The sequence below is a fragment of the Urocitellus parryii genome, chromosome 1, assembly GCF_045843805.1.
Source record: "Urocitellus parryii isolate mUroPar1 chromosome 1, mUroPar1.hap1, whole genome shotgun sequence".
In the NCBI taxonomy this organism is placed as follows: domain Eukaryota; kingdom Metazoa; phylum Chordata; class Mammalia; order Rodentia; family Sciuridae; genus Urocitellus; species Urocitellus parryii.
Window position 1 is genome coordinate 107,122,389 of NC_135531.1, and position 21,143 is coordinate 107,143,531.

General features: G+C 35.1%; 1 protein-coding gene across 1 annotated transcript in view; it reads left to right on the forward strand.

The window, feature by feature from the left end:
* Positions 1-21,143, forward strand: part of Fbn2 (fibrillin 2) — a 217,949-nt gene that overhangs the window by 127,614 nt on the left and 69,192 nt on the right. The window contains exons 16-20 of the mRNA XM_026415046.2: positions 4,897-5,049; positions 7,311-7,364; positions 9,072-9,197; positions 12,378-12,503; positions 17,205-17,324. Of these exons, the coding sequence (XP_026270831.1) occupies positions 4,897-5,049; positions 7,311-7,364; positions 9,072-9,197; positions 12,378-12,503; positions 17,205-17,324 (579 nt within the window). The remainder of the gene's footprint in view (positions 1-4,896; positions 5,050-7,310; positions 7,365-9,071; positions 9,198-12,377; positions 12,504-17,204; positions 17,325-21,143) is intronic.

Genomic DNA, 21,143 nt, shown 5'->3' on the forward strand with positions numbered 1-21,143 from the left:
GTGACCTACCTCCTCCAAGAACACCCTTCCTACCCACAGTCACCACCCTGTTGTTCATTCAAATTACTAAACCATAAGATGGATTAATTCACAGATGAGGTTACAGCCCTCATGGTTGAATTATTGCCTAAAATCCCTACCTCTGCTCCTTGTTGCATTGGGAACCCTGAGATTTAGAGGGGAAATTCCAGATTCAAACCATAACATTTACCCCCCCAAAAAAAACATTTGAAATGTAAATACCCAGAACTTGGATTTATATCAAAAGCTAAAAATGTCTTTAGTTATTCTTCACCCCCATGCCACTATTATAGAACATAGAAGAGACTAAGGGATGTAAGTCATTCAGGACTCCTATTGGAAATGTTTGTTAAAGTGTCATTGGCATTTCAAAACCCAAACAATATGTTGTAATGATAACAGAGTGAGCTGGAAAAACACATTCATGAAATTTTCTCTCTGAAGTGTTTCATGAGGCTTAAAGCATGAATTAGCCATTGTGCTCACTATTTTTCAGGTTGTATAGTAAAACCTAGAAATACTTACTGATTTGAAAGTAGTTTAGAGAGAAATGGCATTCTTAGGCACAATTGTTAATATTTGACTCTTACAGATGTAAATCAAGATATTTGGATCCCAAGGATGGTGGGGACAAGGAGGGATCAACAGATAGAACTATCCCATTGACTCAGATTCACCCACTCTATCTAATCCAGTCCACAAGGTTGAACATTTTCAGGGATATTTCAAATGCAGAAGCTAGAAGATTATAGTCCCTTCCTGCTTAGAGAGTTTAAGATTTTCAGTTGCTTTAATATACTTGGTTACTTTTTCCTTCATCTGAATGATTCTCTTGAAATCTACAGTGCATACAAAGCCAGTTAGGGAGGGAGAAAGTATTGTCTGTTCAAGAAACCAACATGTGAGCAGTCATTAGGAATTCAGTGTTTAAACACAAAAATTCATCCTCTTGTCCACATACAGGAAACACATCTGAAACTCTTGGAAAGCTCTCCCCAGTTTTCTGTCATTGTGGTTACTTAAACTTTTTAACATAAAGCCACCATTTGTTATGTGTGTAAAATTATATACTGCTATTCCTATAACATGCTAGATGTGATTTTTTGACATGCCTTCTGCCTTTGATATCATTTTCGAGACCCATTGGTTAAGTTAGAAAATAAATACTTATGAATTTTTAGGATTAGAATTTAAATATTAGAACATTTTTTGTTTATTCCTTTGTTTGTACTTTTTTCTCTAGAAAATTCAGCCATGATTTTAACTAGCATATTAAAGAAATATGACGCACAAGCCGAGTGTAAACAAAAGACAACTGTATTTTTGTGTCTCCCATTTTTTAAATTTAATTTTAAAAATTATTCAGGGGGCAATTGGTTCCAACAAGTAAGAAGGAAAAGTCAGGGTATTTCATAACTTTTTGAATATTTTTTATTAGCAAGAAAATTCTGCGATGACCTTAGGTAAGGAAGATAATCTGAATTTACATATTAGAATGCCCATGATCAGATAATTAGTACTCTGAACTGGGCTGTAAGTAACAATTCCAGTTCCAAGCTCAGATCTTCAATGAGAATGTTCATGACTCTCTGAAAGGCAGATTGGGGCAGGAGAGGTTAGCAGCGGAATAAGGAAGCATTTATGTTACTGACACTGTTCTGCGACAGCTTTGAGATGTTCCGTCTTTGCAGATAGTTAAAGCCAACTTCTTCCTTGTGTAGCTCTTGGGGGTACTTCAAGTCATTCAGCTGCTATTGTGCAATGGAGGCACGTTTGCCTGCCAGTACCCAGTCCCCATCCAGTATCCAGTCCTGCAGCGGGCCACTGTCATCAGACCTTCTCAGATGCTGTCTCAGCATCCTCCACATGGGACCTCCTCTTTTTAAACTTTTTTTATAGATTATGTAGCAATTTTTCACATACTTCCTATGCAGCTGGGATGTTCAAAGACTGAAAGTGCCTGGAAAATTCAAACACTATGCCTTAGGAATTCTCTTATCACTGAATTTTATCTAGTTGATCATAAATATTCAGTATGGTTCAGAGAATAATCCAAAAAAGACAAATATCAGAGTTTAGTTTGACTTTGTGCATTGTATTCAGTCTCCTTCAGCTTGGACCTCCTCTTAATGTTCTTCAATTCCAATCCATAGGACACACCCACCCCCCTGTCTGTGAACTGCAAATAGAGGTCGATGTCATGCACCACCTCTGCCTGGTCCCTGCAGTGGTAATAGTCACTGGCTTGCCTGTGAAGCCTTCTAGGCAGGTGCTGTTGTGAAGCTCTTCAAGTGCTCCTGTGGGGCTCTTTTTATCTGACCACATGCAAGGAGGGAAACTACTCATAACCCAGCTTCCCCCCTATGCCCCACTCCCCAAATCCTTTCTTAATCACCACTCTCTTGAACTACTGGTGTCCTCGATATTGAGAGGAGTTTAAAGATCAGGTAACTAGCTTTCCAATATCTATGTCCTTCAGGATGCCATGTCATAATTCACCTTGTTACCTGATATTTAGTGTCAAAGGCTTCTAGTTTAAGTTCCCTTTTTTAGCATCCTATTATATTAACTTAAGAATATTTCAACATTTTTATGAACACTAGCATTTTTTGCCAACTAAAAGATTAATTTTTCTTTACGAACTATGTTACCTTGGACAAGATACGTTACCTCTCCGAGCTTCCTTCATTAGGTTGCTTTGAGGATTAAATATGTTAATATTAAGTATTTTCTTTGTGTAAATCTTTGGTGGTGTTGTGCATATAGCAAATGCCCAATAAGTAAACTATTACGATTATTATTGTCTTCTTAAATTAAAATAGTGACATCCTGTATAGGACATAGCCTTGAAGGGTGCTTCTTTAAATAAGAAGGAAAAGTTAGTATTAAAGAAAAAAAATAACATTTACATCTGCCCATATTTTATTAATGATATATGAAATTTGATAATGACCTGGAAAATTTCTCCAAAAATCCTCATTTTTTTAAAAAAAAGAAAAAGCATGTAGAAATTTGTTAACATATGTAAAAGATATAGCTTAGCACTTCAGTTCAACTTCCCACCAAAGCGTTCCTGTGAGCACATTCTGGTAGTTTTCCTGGTACAGTCTTCTTATCCTGTCCATCTGTGGACAGTGGCTTGATTATATTTGATAGTAAAATAGGAACTGGTTTCTCATTCCAGGGTCCTAGAACAGGGAAAGACTAACTGTTCTCATTAAAGATTTAAAATGGAAATAAGATATCATTTTTTGTGTGTGTTTCAGGCATAGATGGTTAAGAAATATACTCTCGTTTATTATATAAACTATATTTAATGGGTAATGACAGAGTCTAGTAATCTATGTAAGATCATCTCATGGAGATCAGAGCTTAGGACAATTTGTGTCCTCAAACCTGCACATGAATTATACTTACAGTCTTTTTTTTTTTTTTAAATACAAACTAGTATGTGATGGCCTTACTCCTCCAGTGAGCTCCATAGACTTCTTATCTTCTTGCTTCTAAAACTTGTGAATGGCAGTTTTCCCCATTCTTTTTAGTTATACATAACAGAAGAATATAATTTGACTTATTTACACAAACATAGAGTACATTTTATTCTAATTAGGATCCCAGTCTTGTGGTTGTACACCATGTTGAGATTCACTGTGGTATTTTCATATATGTACATAGGAAAATTATGTCAGATTCATTCCACTGTATTTCCTATTCTGTGCCCCGCTCTGTTACCTCCATTCCCCTTTGTCAAATCTATTGAACTTCTATTCTTCTTCCCCTACCCCTTGTTATGTGTTAGAATTTACATATTATAAAGAGCATTTGCTTTGGTTTATTGGGATTAGCTTATTTCTCTTAGCATAATATACACTGAGATTTCACCTCACTCCAGTCAGAATGGCAATAATCAAGAATACAAGCAGTAATAAATATTGGCAAGGATATGTGGAAAAAGATACACTCATACATTGCTGGTAAAACTGCAAATTGGTGCAACCACTTTGGAAGCAGTATGGAGATTCCTCAAAACATTTGGAATGGAACCACCATTTGACCCAGTTATCCCACATCCCAGTATATACCCAAAGGACTTAAAAATAGCATAACACATTTTCTTGACATGGAAACAGAAATAATGTAACCATCTCTTGATGCCTTCCAAGATAATTGGTAAGGGCCAAAGCATTCACAAAGACAATATTGGAAATCATCAATCGTGTCATAGTTGTGCCGATACTTCTTTGTGTTAGGCTGTGCATTTGTGGGTAACTTGGAGCAGACTCTCAAACTCAGCCACAGCAGAAGCAGAAAAGCTGTAAGAGTTGACTTCTTGGTGGTGAATCTCACCACCCTCTTTCTACTTGTTTAACACAGCCAGAAATCTCATATTATAAGAAATCATTAGATGACTCATTTCATAAAAGCTAGATATAATTATTTCAACAAGTTATAAATAATTATATATGTGTGTGTGTGTGTGTGTATATATATATATATATATATATATATATATATATATATATATAAATTAATTGTTATCTTTTTGGTGAAATACCCTTGTCAATGTACTACTAGGAGACTGTACTACTTCTCTGGCATTTTTTGATTAAGTGGGATAATGACTACTTGTGTAGCACAGAGAACTCTTGAGAAAAAAAGTAGCTGATATTCATTCCGTCTTTCTGTCACTCAACAAACATTTGTTGGTTTCCTAACACGTTTAGATGCTGAAGATGGAAGTTAAGAGAAAATGGCAGATGCCTTCTAAAAACTCCCAGCTTAGGGGCCACTTAGCCTAAAGAAGCCTTTGGTTTTGAAGTCCCTTTGCCTCTCTCACTTTCTCAAGCCTCTGTCCTTTTTTTTTACCTCTTCTAGATACTCACATGCGCAGTACCTGCTACGGTGGCATCAAGAAGGGAGTGTGTGTGCGTCCTTTCCCCGGAGCCGTAACCAAGTCTGAATGCTGCTGTGCCAATCCCGACTATGGTTTTGGAGAGCCCTGCCAGCCCTGCCCTGCCAAAAATTCAGGTAATAACATGTGCCGGTTTTATAACCACCAAAGAATCGAGAAATGTAACATTAGATATTTGGCTGAAGAGTACATCAGTTTTGAAGTATTTTGTCATCATATTGGATTGAAGAAGAGAAATCCAATTCTTTGCTGATATAGTAAGATTTGTCTTAGGTTTACATATGATCTTTAGGCAGACAGCATGGTGACTAGAAAGATCTATTGTTATTGATATTGTGATTGTTACACAGATTTTTTTTACGAGTTTTTGTTAGCTTCCATTTCTTTGATCCCTGATGATATTGTGAAGATAAATAGCATAAAGTTTACTTACCTCTTTCTCAGTGGTTGATACATAAGAACCCAGTTTTATTTTTTAAATCTTGACACCATAGGTTTCAGACCACTGCTTTTTGGTTGTTCCAGACCCTCAAATAGATAAGGTTGACTCTTGTTCATTTATGCTTTCACTAAACCTCTATTGAATATCATAAGCACAATGGGGATTCAAAAACAGACTTCATCGCTTTTTAGTAGAGGACTATTCAGAATATAGGCAGACAAACGTACAAATTACAATTTAGTCTGATTAGTGCCCTACAGGGACATAAACAAAGAACTGGGAGAGCACAAAGGAAGGAGCAATCTGCTGCCTGAGGCAGCTGGGAAAGACTTCACAGAGGGGGCTTAGTTGGGTCTTGAAAAATAAATAAGAACTTTCCTTGTGGACAATGATAGAACAGCATTTCCACAAAGTAGATGGCTTGTAATTCCATTAAAAACAAAGTGGAGGTTTGTAATTCCCAACTGATTGCTCAAACCTCGAAAAGAATTATTTGATGCATCTAGAAGAATTAGTGAATATGACTTTTTTAATAAAAAGAAAGGCAATGAAGAGGATCTTTTTATAAAATAAACCAAACTGAAAAAGGCATATTATGATTATGATACAAGAAAATATATTGGTACAAGACTGGATAAAATATAAGTGAAATCATAAAATAAATCTAGGCACAGACCTAGATATAAATGGGAAAATAAAAAATAATAAAGAAAGCATTTTAGATCAGTGAGGGGGGAAATGGGCTAAGTAATAAATATTGTTGAAAACTTTTTTAAAAATAACTTAGTTCATGACAATAAACATTAAAAAATAATTTTCACATGAAGTATTTAATTTTTTATTATGGTGAGGCTCTTTCAAAGCAGAGACCAAAGACCAAAATATACGTGTAAACTGGGAAAATATTTTAATGCATCATTTCTTAATCTTTAGGCAATTTGTATTAATCAATAAGGAAATTTGAAGTCCTCTATGATAAAAAGTATAAGGTACTCAAACAGGATTTTATAAAACACAGATACAAATAGTGGATTTCTATATAAAAAGATTCCCACTCTCTCTAAACAAATAAATAGATAATGTAAAGTGACTTTTTTATTTAACCACAGTGTTGAAGTTATAGGTAATTGGTGTGTTCTGTGATGGAGAGGGTAGCCAGAAGGGATACTGCTGAGGGGAAGGTAGTCTGAGAAAAGAAACAAGGGCTATCAGAATCCTCAAGAGAGGCACATAGACCTTAACTTTTACTTTCAAGGGATTATCCTAGTGATTTTGAACTTTCCATTATTTGTTATATTTGTTCAAGGCTAGATGAACCTAATTTCCTCAGGAAGAGACTGAAGGAAATTGGCACCACCACATAACTGAGAATAAAATATTAAATGGATTCTTAAATGGGGCCTCTTTGTGATAGGATGCCCAGGAGCCAAGCCTGCTGGCCTAAAATCTCTGTGACCTGGTCAAGTTGCTGCATATCTCTATATCCCAGTTATCCCCATTGTAAGACAGAGAAAACAACAGCATCTTATTTGTAGTTTGTGGAAGATTCACTGAATTGTTAGATGTGAAATGTTAGAAAAAGATCATGCACTTGGTAAATATTAAATAAGTTTTGACTTATTATTTTATTGAGAAGAAAACAAAGCAATCTCTATAATATATTTTACATTTTTTTAAAGTTTCCATATATAGAAATCATTGGTAACATTTATCAATATATTAATGATACTCAGGATGATTACAAGTGATTTTTATTTTTTATACCTACCTGTGATTTGAGGATTCTTATAATAATGATGTGCTAAAAAATAATAAAATTTATTTCATTTTAAAAACTAATCCACATAATTCTTCCAAGTAGTTTCCAAATGGAAAATGACTTGTATATATAACAGGTATAGAGTTTTTAATTTTTCTATTTTTTTTATTATATAGCTGAATTCCATGGCCTTTGTAGTAGCGGAGTAGGAATCACTGTGGATGGAAGAGGTAATTTTATTCATTTTCAACTTTGTAACTAATATAATTACATAGATTTTAATTATAGTATGAATATGATTATATTTACTATGTAAACATTCCCTTAAAATAATAAGGCAAAGAGCTGGTGCAGTGGCACACTCAGTGTCTCTAAATCAAAATAATTGTAGTGACTCAGAAGCCTACGGCAATAAGGTCGAAAGTTTAAGACCAGCCTAAGCAACTTAAGGACATCCTCTCTCAATCTAAAAAATAAAAAGGGCCAAGGATATACTCAATAGTAAAGCATTCCTGGGTCCAATACCTAAGACCAAATAAAACAAAAAATAAAAAATGAATAGGTAAATTATATCCAGATAAATGGTTAATGATATTAAGTGGTATTTTCCACTAGACCAGCTTTCATCTTGGATAAATATTTAACTAGGAAATAAGCTTATGTTACTAACAAACCTCATTCATGATTTTATAGATAAAATCACTTAAGAGGAAGCAATACTGAGTCAACTTTAAGAGAAAATATTAAATCATGATGCAGATACAGTTAAGAGGTATTTGATATGAATCAAGTTTGGGATATACTGTCCTAAAATAATTGAAGACTATTTACATCTAAGAATACTAAAATGTTTTTCAAAAACTACAGAAATAAAGTTTATTGATGTTTTCTTATTTTAAATTTAATATTATGGCTAACAAATTTCCAGTATGAAATCTTGAGCATTTAAGCACTTATATGTTTATGACTTTAAAGTTCTTTTACATTTTAGTGTACGTATAGATCGTGTATTTTAAGCAAAACTACAAGGTTCTATTAATCTTCCCTTCATATATATTCTTCTGCTTTCATGTTTCATGTATAGGAAAACATAAATTAGTCGACAGTAATGGTGAATCTTTAAATGAATATCCAAAACCAGAGTAAAGAAGCAAACTCTTACAAGGATATTTTTTCAGAATATAAAAAGAAAAGGGTCTATAGAAAGTATGTAAGAAGGTCTTCCAAGTTCTTGAAAATAATAATCACCAAAATTTGAGCACAGTGAACAAAATTTGATTTGGGGTATCTCTTTTGGTTTTTGCTTGTTTGTTTTTTAATGCCCTGTCAGTATGGCCTCCCCAGCAGAACTATCCTCCTATTGGAAAATTACTTGAGCAGTGGTCATGGCCGTAGCTTATTAAAAGCATTGTATGCTAAGGCAGCCATGTTTAAAGTGATCTGTCCATTCATTTCAATTTATCAACAGTGAGAAAATTTATTAAGTATCTTATCACTTAGTAAACTGTAAAAAAAAAAAGATAATAAAACAGAAATATCCTGCCTTTGGAGATCATTAAATTATAGAGGCCGCCCTAATACATCTTTGTCTTTTAATTGGATGGTGATAATACCTATCAAGATGAGTTTTCCTTTGGATTTTGAGCCAACAGCCTATAAATTTCCTTTATTATAATTTATCATAAATGTGGACACATTACATGGTTTTATTCTTAGAATTTCTGTCTCCTTTCATTTTTCTTCTGATTTATTAGTAAAGTATCCTGGATCCCTCAAAGTTATTTTCTTACCAATTATTTTATTTCTTTTTTCTTTCTGAAAGGCAGATGAATTGTGGGTTTGCAGAGTTCATCTGTTGAAGGATCTTCATTAGATCTGAATTTATCAACCAATAATAAAATGTCTATGATTATTATACTTTCTATATTTAAATGCAGATATCAATGAGTGTGCCTTGGATCCCGATATATGTGCCAATGGAATTTGTGAAAACTTACGTGGCAGTTACCGTTGTAATTGCAACAGTGGCTATGAACCAGATGCCTCTGGACGAAACTGCATTGGTAAGGGTTTTTTATATATATATACATGAGCCTTTCATATATTTTGATCCCATGAATGAGAAGAGAAATGAAAGTCTAACTAACAGGTGTTTAAAACTAGACATGTTACAGTATTTCTTGTTTCCATTATGGTATACGTTGATGTAAAAATATCAGAATCCAACAAGTTTTGTTACCCAGTAGCAACATCTTAGTGGTACTTAAAGTATTTAAAATATTTTTTTTTCTAAATGAATGAATACATGAGTAATGGCTTGTAGTTTTTCTATAAATCCTGTAAATTTTCCTACAATCCTATAAATTTTCACTAAGTACTTCAAAATTTAACAGATGCTCTATATGTATAATATGAACTGTAATGCATTCTGTTGTCATATATAACAGATTAAAATTTAAAAATAAATAAATAAATAAACAAATAGATAAAAATTAACAGGCATATGGGTAATAATAAGAAAATGAAGTGTCACAGACAAAGAGTACTTTATAAAGAAATAACTAGTAACAATAACATATGTAGACATGATAACTGCCATAAAGGTGTTTCCTTTTTTAATTTGAACAGAACATTTGAAAAAGCTCAAGTTTGTAATATATGTTTAACATAAAGGAATGGGAAGGAGGTTGAGGTTGTTTCTATTAGTTTAGATAGTCAAGAATTTGCAGAGAATCTAGATTTTCCCATATATCACTTAAATCTATTTTTGCAAAATGAACGTTATTTGATCCATTACTATGCATGGTAATTTTTACAACTAGTCCTTGATGACTTTTAAAGCCAAGTTATAGATTAAAAAGAAATACATTTTTTCTGCGTTTTTGGTAATCATTTTTATTACTGAACATATACATTTAGTTTTGAGTTGAAGACATACATACAGATAGATTTATAGATTTATAAAAATATACTTGATACCTACAGGGAAGAGTACCAGCCAAAAATTATCGAACTTTTCTAAAAGTGTGCAAACCAAGTTAGCTTTTATAAACCAGAAGCAGTCACTTCCTGGTCAGCTTCCAGGTGCAGTTGAGAACATGGGTACACTACTAAATATAGGAAGTTCAGAGACATTCACATACTAAAGAGGTTTTACAACTACTGAACTCTTTAAAGTAGGTATATACATAATTTTGGAAAAATTAAAACTAGAATTTGAAAATAAAATAAAGCCCAAATCTAGTAATAGTGTTTCAGTTTGCTGGGGTTGCAGTACCAAACTACCGCAAACTAGGTTGCTTTTAAAATTTATTTTCTCATGGTTTAAGAGGCTGGAAGCCCAAAGTGAAATGAAGGTGTCAGCAGAGCCATGCTCTCTGATGGCTGTAGGAAGGATCCTTGCTTCCCTCCTCTAGCTTCTGCTCTTTGCCAGCAATCCTTGGAGTTCCTTGGCTTGTAGATGCATCACACGAGCCATGGTGGTCCTCTCCCTGTGTTCTTCCCTCATCTTCCCTCTGTGTTGCTCTCTCCATCCACACTTCCCCTTTCTTATAAGGACACCAGTCAGGATGAATTGCAACCTACGCCAATTTGTTTTAACTTTATTATATCTATAAAAGTTCTAATTCCAAATCAGTTCACAGTCTGAGATGTTGGGGGTTAGGAGTTCAACATCGTTCTATGAGGGACTCAGTTCAGTTCACGAGTATGGAGAAATGAGTAAAAAACCATTACTTGATAAAACATCACACAGTAATGGGAAAACTTATACAAATCCTTAAAATAAAATGTTAATTTTTGAAGTTCATATCAAGATTCAGAAGTGAAGTAAAAACATAGTGTCCAAAAGCAAAAAGATCAGATCAAACATAAAACCTGATTTTACCATGGTGATGGGATTATAGGAGATGGGGGTTTTTTTCTGATCTGTTTTCCATGTCTTCACAGTGTCAGCATACTGTCTGTAAGGAGACAATTGTTATTTGCAAGATGAAACATATAATTTTAAGTAAAAGGAAGTCTTTACCCCAAACACAGTTTTTATTTCTATCATTAACTGCACTTGTAAAAATGAGAATGAGGTTATGAAGATAAAGGTGAATATGAGTTTCTTAAATTCAAGATTTGGACAGTCTTTGCTAGGCTGTTCTAGAATTCTGTAGGAAACCATAAAGTTCATCACTAGTGTTTCAGTAGTAACCAGTTGTTTCTGAGGTAAAAAAGCATAGCGGGAGGGCTGGGGATGTGGATCAAGCAGTAGTGCGCTCACCTGGCATGCGTGCGGCCCGGGTTTGATCCTTAGCACCACGTACAAAGATGTGTCCACCGAAAACTAAAAAATAAATATTAAAAAATTCTCCCTCTCTCTCTCAACCTTAAAAAAAAAAAGCATAGCGGGAAATTAAGGAAAACCTTTCAAAAACTGTTGTTAAAAGCATTCTTTTCAAATTTTAATTAGAAAAATGCCATCTGTCATTTTAATTATATATTGATAAGCATATAGGCAAATGAGTTAGCCTATATGTATATTTTTGTATTTTTTTTGTATATTTCATTAGTGCTTTAAAATATTAAATGAAGGGCTGGGGTTGTAGCTCAGCAGTAGAGCACTTTTCTGGCACATGTAAGGTGCTGGGTATGATTCTCAGCACCACATAAAAATAAATAAAATAAAAGTAGTGTGTCCATCTACAATTTAAAAAAATATATTTTAAAAAATATTTAATGAAGCCCAGTATAGTAGCATACACCTTGTAACCCTAGCTACCCAGAAGGCTGGGGCAGGAGGATCACAAGTTTGAAGCCAACCCCTGGGAACTTAGTGAGACCCTGTCTCAAAACAAAAAGTAAAAATGGGTTAGGGATATAGTTCAGTGGTAAAGTACCACTGGATTCCATCCCCAGAACTGTAAATTTAATAATAATAATAAATGAAATAAATAAACCTATTGTAGTCCTATTGTGGAACAAAAAGTAAATGGAGAACAAAGTAATAGTGATGAAGCCTTTGCAACCGCACATATTTTTCAAGGCCTCCAAAAGATCTTAGAAGTATCCTCTAGCATCAGAACGTCCCACTTGAATAAAACTGAATATATTTTGCTTAAGATTAAAGTATGTGCTGTGGTACAGGGAGACTAAGTCAAAGGAGGAATAGAGAAAAAACAAAAATAAAATATTGTTGATCACTGTGATACACATTTTAATACATATATCTCCTGTCTTCCAATGATTGCTTTCAGACATCGATGAGTGCTTGGTGAACAGACTGCTTTGTGATAATGGACTGTGCCGAAATACGCCAGGAAGTTACAGCTGCACGTGCCCCCCTGGCTATGTGTTCCGGACAGAGACGGAGACATGTGAAGGTAGGAGCTATTTCCTTACCTTAGCTGTGACAAGAAAGTACCTAGAGATGGACACCTGTCAATCACACCGACAGTGATGAAATAGTATACTCAAAAAAGGCTTGTGTGAATTTTTTAGAAAATGATCTCTTTCAGCTAATCCAGTAGTTTCAGAAATAGCATGCATCTAACCCAGTGTATAAACACTGACAGTTTTATTTCATTCAGATAAAATATCATCAACACTTGAAACAAACATTTTGAAGTGGGGGGGGGGAAGAGTGGAAGGAACCATATTGTTTCACTTGCTGAAATAAAATGGCAGATTTTTGTGTGATTACTTTGTTTTCCCTTTTTAAAACCACTGTGACATGTTAAACGTAGGAACTTGAATTGCAATGGACAAGTCAGCTCTTGCACATTTTATTTGTGAAATAGGCGATTTACCCAAGAGATTGGCCCAGAGAACATTTGAGACCTAAGTAAAAATCATCACTTTCATGAAATTTATAGTCTAAGAAAATTGTCATTTCCAATTAATAATTAAATAGATATGATTTGAACTTACAGTTCATAAACCAATGTTTAAAAAACCCTTTCTTTGAACCACATTTTTCTGCACTGGAAGTTATGTAAATGAGTTGGACACTTAGGGAAGTCCTTGTTTCATTGAAACACTGGCCAAGTGAAAATGCATTCAATTATATTTTTGTGTCCCCATCAAAGTTATATTTCAGAATCCTCTGTGGCATGACTACTAGTCATTGTCCTTGTTTAATTCTTGATGTATGAGCCTACTTAATGCTTCCAGAACCTTCTCATATGTAATTACTGCTTCAGAACAGACACTTGTTTTAAAAGATTTCATCTTTAATTATTATGGAATAGCCCTTTCCTTATCTGTTAAAGTATTTGTTTCTTAGTGGCTCCATAGCCAAGAAAACTGCAATAGCAATATTATGTGAAAAAGATGTTAGCATTCTCTCTTCTTCTTCCTGTTTAACTTCAAAGCATTCTTGTGAACAGAAGCAGGTTAGGACTATAGAGTGAGATGCCAAAACCAAATGACTCGGCTCAAGTCAACAAAATGCAATTACATAGTGCAATTCTAAGTTTGGATTGAATTGGAAGGGCCACTGAAAAACAGTAATTAGCCCGAAGAAAGAAAAAAAACAGAGAAGAAAAAGAAAATCTCAGCATAAAGTCTTCTTTCTCTAAAGTTAGCAGTGGTAACTATTTCTCCACTTTTCAACAGCTTCGTGAAAACTGCTCAGAGTGGATCAGTCATCCATTCCTAGTGGAAGGATTTGAAGTTCTCTGGTCTGCTGAGCAGGAGGCCCCTTAAGAGTTGGGAGTATCTGAAGGTTATTAGGGTCTCTTTTTAAACCAGCTTGGACTTCTTGAATATACTTAACTACAGGGTCTCTTCCTCTTCTGATACCTATTACCCTTCAGAATTGCTCTGAAAAAGGGACTTTGTGAAGACGTATCTCCTCTACACATTTTTAGGGAGGCGTGGGAGAAGGGACTTCTAAAAGTTTTTCCCGATTTTTACGATTCCTGCCCACTGCCCTTAATTTGTTTTATCCATTGTCTACTCAAGGGTAAGCTGTTAAATCTTGGAAAATTTTGAGAGCAAGAGCACCTTAGGATATCATCTTAAGCTGTTGATTATTACAACTAGATCTCCCATCCATAGTGATGATACCCTCTGATGAGCTTGTGAGAGAGACATAGTGTGGGACTAAATGGATGGTGTCTGATTCTGAGTTGTACTCACACCGAACTGTCAAGGATTATGAATTATATATTCTTTCCACTGTAACAAGTAAGATGAGAGCTGAATACCAAGGAAGTAAAAGTCAGACACACGTCTGCTTACATGAGCCAGTAAGAAGAGTAGGAGCCAATGGTGTTTAATAGTGTAATCGTGGGCATTTACATTAATGTTGACACTTAAGGAGCAAACCAGGCAGCGGGGAGGGTTAGAAAGAGGGATCTGTGTTTATTCTGTTCAAATCATACTTACTCTTGATACTCTGAGCCTTTTCTTTAATATAAAAACAAATTTTATCTGTTATTCATAGAAAAGATGTTCATGTTACATAAATACAGAAGAAATGACAGAGAAATTCTTTGCTGTAGCCTTCTGACATTGACAGAAATAAAAATGATTTATCATGGGAAACCTATCCAAATAACTTATTTCTACACTTTTTACCCACTAAGTTATTTGCATTTTCATTTTATTAAGTGTTTTGCAGAAAAAAACAAATAGACCCACAGGCCTCTAATCTATTTTCCTTTGGGTCTCCTGATTTCCACTATTGCATGCGAACAGTGAATTCTCTGCCTAAAGCAGTTCTCTTCATTCTATTCCCCCTTAACTAATTTCCAAGGACTAAACAGGGAATTATTATTATTAGCAGATTCCTTGAAGATTCTAGCTTTCTCTGTATATATTTGCCTTCTTCATGAACTTTTTCATTCATGTTTTCAACAAGCTATTTTAAATATATAATAAACAGAGAGGAAAGGTGCTCTATATTTCAGACTGAAGTTACAGAATCTTTATTTTACTTTTTTTGTTTGAGCTTTGAGAGTCTGTGAAAGTTAAAATTTTTACAGCAAGAACTGTGGTTTAGATTGTGTTTCCAGTGACATAACTAGTTAAATGTAAACCAGATGTGCTTTGAAGTTTATTTCCAGGAATGTACAGTGAACTGTTTCAATTCCTGGTTCCATGACATTTATAACATAAAAACATTGTATTTAAAGTAAAACTAAATAGTTGATATTTGTAGTTGTCATTGCATGTGTTTGCAGTTTTTGAGTTTGTCATTGCTTAATGTAAAATAGAGATTTTAAAAATTTGTGACATTTACCTTTTTCTTTTGGGGAGGGACTTCTCACAAGTGAAATTAATAGGAGATTTATATATGATATATTCTCAGATTAGTTATCTGCTTCCCTTTTTTAGGTTGTATTTGTATGAAAGAATTTCAATACTCTGGAATATGTTTTTTATTTTAAATCTGTGCTATAATAATATAACCTGCTCTTATATTTTGCATTAAGACAACAAACAATCTGAAAGCAAAATGCATTCATATTTCATCAATTTGTATTTTCATAATTAAATTTGTATCTGGGTACTTCTTTAGTAATTTTGAAGTAACAGTACTTGTTTTCTACATCAGTTTTTTAAATTTGCATTTCAAGCTCACTGACTTAAAAATCAACTGTGAGCCCTGCCCTGTTAGTTTATATTTGACTCCAGACATTCAAGAATAATAAGCATTTGCATCTTCCAGTTATTTGTTTATATTTTCTTCAGTATAGCAAAGTACTTTGTATTAAATTCAAAGTAATCTTTTTTGGGGAAAAAGTATTCTGGTGAACTCAAAAACCCTTCTATTCATCATAAAAAGGCTTGAAGTATTTCAGCCTGTTTCAGATAATTCACCAAGTAGAGAAAGAAATGTCTGAGCCACTTCTTCAAATTCAAATGGTTGAATTTAAGATGGAAGTGTCTTTGTTTCTACTATTGAACTGAAGCTTGCATTTCTTCTGTCATTAACTTATGTTAAGCTATTTTACTTTATAGGCTGAAAAGTTTCTTTAGTCACCTCTTGAGAACATAGGCATGCTGTCATTGCTTTGAATCATCAGCAAGAATTAGCTTGTGGATATATGATTTGCTTAAGTCAGATTAATGATTATAGAGTCATATTGAATGCAATTACTTACACTTTATCAATTTTTTCTGTTTTTCTATTTTGTATATTTTTGTCCCTGGGGATTGAACTCATGGCCTTGCACATGCTAAGTACTTGCCAAGCACTGAGCTATACTCCCAACCATAGTTTTTCTTTTTTTTTCTTTTTTTCCTTTTTTCCCTTTTTTTGGGGGGGAGGGGTTGTAGGGTGGGGGCAATGGGTACCAGTGTTTGAATCCAAGGGCATTTAACCACTCAGCCATACCCCAGCCCTTTTTATTTCTTATTATGAGACAAGTTCTTACTAAGTTGCTGAGGGCCTAAGTTGCTGAAGCTGGCTTTGAACCTACAATCCTCCTGCCTCAGCCTCCCAAGTTGCTTGGATTACAGGCATGCAACAAAGCACCCAGCTGCAACTATAGTTTTTTTCTGATTTTTATTTGGCCAAAATTAGTTGTTTGAAAAACTCACCAGATTAAACTTATAAATGTGAAAGAACCAAAAAAAGAGAAAGGTGGATAAGAACTAGAGGAGAATTCTGAATCCAGTATGAAAGTTTCAGCCCTTACTTCCTGATTCATACCCAGGGGTTTGAAATCAAAGCCACTATTGTTACACTTTGTCTTCAAAGCCTCACAGAACCATAAATGACAGAAATGATTGACATTTGTTTGTGCACAGCATGTTGCACCTGGAATTACATTCTCTTACAGGGGAAACTAATCCAATTTATATAGTTGGAGTAATGTATTGAAAGAGCACATACTGAACCCTTTCCAAATAGGCTGTTCCCTGTGGTCCTACTGAGTCCCCAGTTATGTAGATGTGTATTTACACTGTAAAATGCATGTCTCCATTCCCCATTCACTTTATGCCTTGTAGATCCATATTAAAATTACAAGAGCCAAGTTTACCAGACATTCTGGCATAGCATGACTTGTTGGAATAATATTTTCCAGAAACACATGGCAGTTCTAACAGAATCTTTTCCTTCTGGATTGCAGATATAAATGAATGTGAAAGCAACCCATGTGTCAATGGAGCCTGCAGGAACAACCTTGGATCTTTCAATTGTGAATGTTCGCCTGGCAGCAAACTCAGCTCCACAGGATTGATCTGTATCGGTAAGATTCATACATGGTATTGAAGTTTCAGTTTCACTGCAAAGATAAGCACATACCTCTTAGCAAGAACATAACGTGATGCGAGAAAAGCATATTTGTATAAACTAGGCATCCTTTTAAATTTTGTTACATTCTACAAAGTATTCCTTTCATATAAGTAGATATGCTATAAGTTATAAGCATTTCCATACCACAGACATATGTATACACATTACCCTAAAAACGCCTTAGGCAACAATACAATCAAATCCCTACTGCATACTTTCTGTAAACAACCTTGTATCATGAACAAAAATGTTATGGAATTTGGATTTAGTTAACAGGACAAGAATTTGAAGATTTTAAACTTGAAACATATACAGGGAATTTACTATGTTTTCCTTTTTTTCATCAATCATAAGTCTATGAATCCCAATGAAAGGAAGATAAGTGTTTTCTTACTTTTGGAAATCTTTAAGGAGAAAGATTCCAAAACTCCTAAACTAGCTTCTTTTAATACATCTCAAAGCGAAAGGTTGTTTCTGGATAAGGACATAAGATATTTGTAGAACAAGATTGTCTGACATATTACTATTTGAAAAAATACAGCATGTTTAAAGGAAACGACTATTGGTGATTTTTCCCTGCTACTAGGGGCAATGCCTCCATTCTCTAATCATGCTACAATTCATATTATTGGCTAGCATCTACCTTTAAAGTGAAGTAACTATATATTCCAGATAGGAAGCTATTTTAGTTTTACATAGTGCCCAATGATTTGGGAATATTTTGTTTGTTACTTAGCCAAAATGAATTTTCAATTTAATACTTGCTAAAGATAATGGCATTTTAATGATGTTAATCATTGGATGGCAGGATACCTGTTTGTGAAATGACTAGAAATGACCCAAGTTCAAAATTATCAGTGAAACCTTCTCTTTGGAAGTATGGATTTCTCCATCTCCCAGTGGGGTACAGCTGCTGAAATCTGAGCCTTCCTCAGGTCTCTATATTAGTGCCTGAGGCACTACTTTCTTATAGAATTCCTGGTGGGAGTTAGGGCACAGATTGGATGGGTAAGGCAGAAATATTTTTGCTAAGGCACAATTTCCAACTGAGTGGAGTCATTATATTATGCCAAGGAAATAATTTCAGCATTAGTAGATTAGTGTGTCAGAAATCTTAAGTCTGTATGCCACTTGAGCATCAAAGTTTTATCTTGGTTTTTGCTTCATTGCATAGACTTTTATTATTTTGGCCTTTTGGCCTTAGAGTTGTTAATGAAACAGAGACTTTTGATTCCCAAGTCATTATGTCATTCTTCCCCTTGCCACCACCATATTTTCTTCCCAGCCAGTGCCGTTCTTTCATTCAATATGATGGAATTTAATATCCCAGCCTAAAACTACTCAGAGAGAAATCTACTTAGTATATTAAAATTTTAGACATGATCTTATCAACTTTCCTTTAAAAAAGCACATCCTAGGGGAAAAAATGGAATAGAAAATAGTAAAATATACAGAGGAAAGTTATGTATGTGTTTTTAGAGGACCATCAGTGACTCGTGTTGTTGATTAGCCTAGAGCTTTCTTTCACAGGGTTCAGGTCTCTACATTTCGAAAGGAACAAAAACTTAATGATATGGTCACTAAAGTTAAATTAGATCTCATATGAGGTATTTGAATACTAGAAATATGTAAGGATTTAGAATCTATTCTTCAAACTTCCAAATTAAAAATTCATTTTAAATTATTCTGAAATACTTCAAAGACTATTTTGTATTACAATTGATATCATTAAATATAGAACAATAACCATGACTGATACTACCTTTGTGCATTACACTACTTTGGTTTGATGGCTCTGTATAACCCACACTCCCTCATCTTTGGGGTCTGCACTCTCTCCTCCACTTGTATGGAATAACCACCGTGTGATCAAACCCAACAGCTTATTCTCATTCTCCACGTTAAACTATTAGCCGAGTTTGGCCGTCCAGCATTTGCTCTTTCTCAGGAAGTGCTTCATTTTTGGCCTCCGAAGCACAGCTTTCTTCTTATCCTTTCACTTTTCTGGCTCATTTTTTCCATTTCCTTTGGTGAGCCTCCCCTCCAACCTGACAGGTTCCACCAGTCAGTCCACGGACCTTTTTGCTTCTCGGTGGGCGCTCATCCTTAGATGGCCTCTACCTTGACTCTCAAATTGATCACCCCATATTCCACCTCTCCACTAATTCCAGCTGTTTGAGACATCCAAGTGCAGACGACTGCTTAGACATCTCAAACATAACACGTCCAAACCCAAATTCCTATCTTTTGGCGTGAACCTGTGTTTCCTAGAAACAGTTCTGTCTTGGCAAATGGCAGCTCCATTCTTCCAACTCCCACACCCCAAATCCTTGGCATCATCCTCAATTTCTTCTTCTCAAACTGTCCATCAAATCCATCAGCAAAACCTATTGATTATACTTGAAGTTGATGGCTATTCCAACCACTTGCTACCAACAACCCTGATTATTACTGTAACCTCTACTTCGTACGTCCCTCCTCCCCGACCCATGCTTGCTACCCTAGAGTCTATTTTCCACATAGCCACTGGGTAATTCTTTTAAATCATAAGTCAGCACATGTCATTCCTTGTCTGGAAACCCTGACTATAAAAACCTTGGCTTCTCCACTCACTCAGAGCAAGAGCTCAGATCTTTGCCAAAGTCTGTGTTACCCTCATGATCTCACGCTGTCTCTGTCTCCCATTGCTCTGCCTTCCACCCCTCTACCTGAGCCACCCCAGCCTACTTCTTGATCGTACCCATCCAGGATGAGCCCATGTGAAACTTGCTGTATTTAATCTCTGTGGCTGGTTGCCACAAATTTTTATTCTTTTTATTTTCTATTTATATGTCACATTATAAGTCAGGACTTCTCTGACCATCTCAGTTAAAGTAACAGTGTCGCTCCAACTACTACTGGTTTATTTGGTTTTCAGAGTTTTTGTTTGTTTGTTTGGTTTGGTTTGTTTTTGTACTAGGAATTGGACTGAGGGGCGCTCGACCACTGAGCCACATCCCCAGCCCTATTTTGTATTTTATTTAGAGACAGAGTCTCACTGAATTGCTTAGCACCTGGCTTTTCCTGAGCTGGCTTTGAACTCTCAATCCTCCTACCTCAGCCTCCGGAGCCCCTGGGATTACAGGCATGAACCACCGTGCCCAGTTCTTTTTTCAGAGTTCTTAACCAAACTCTGGCCATACATATGTATCTATCCTGTGTATTGTGTAAAAGAAAGAGAGTCAGATAGAGACAGGGAAAGAAGGAGAAAGAGAAATGAGAGGGGGGCTTCCAATAACTTTCAAGTGTTGATTCAGTACCAATAGGTGTGGTGCTACAGAACAGAGCTTGCAAATTCAAATCTTGATTCTGATCCTATACTAGCTGAGTGACCTTGAGTAAATGAGTTGACTTCTCTGTCCCTCTGTTTCCTCATCTGCAAATTGCACATACCTCATATGGCTGTTTTAATAAATAAATAAGTAGATGGAAAGCCCTTAGAATAGTGCCTTTGTCAATATTAGCAGTTCCTATTATTGTATCTTACTTAAAATGATCACACCCAAGGTCACTAACTAGTTTGGAGAATTCAGTAACTAATTTGGATCAGTGAAAGACCTCTTAAGTTTGCGGTGGTCTTCCACGAGCACCTGCTTCCTCTTTGCTACAGAATACACAGGTGTGAGCTGGTAAAGAGCCTGTAGTTGGGACTTGACACAAGCATTATCAAGCAAACCTTTTTCACTTGTGTACAATTGTACACCAAAGTGAATGTTCCAGCCAGAAAGAAGGC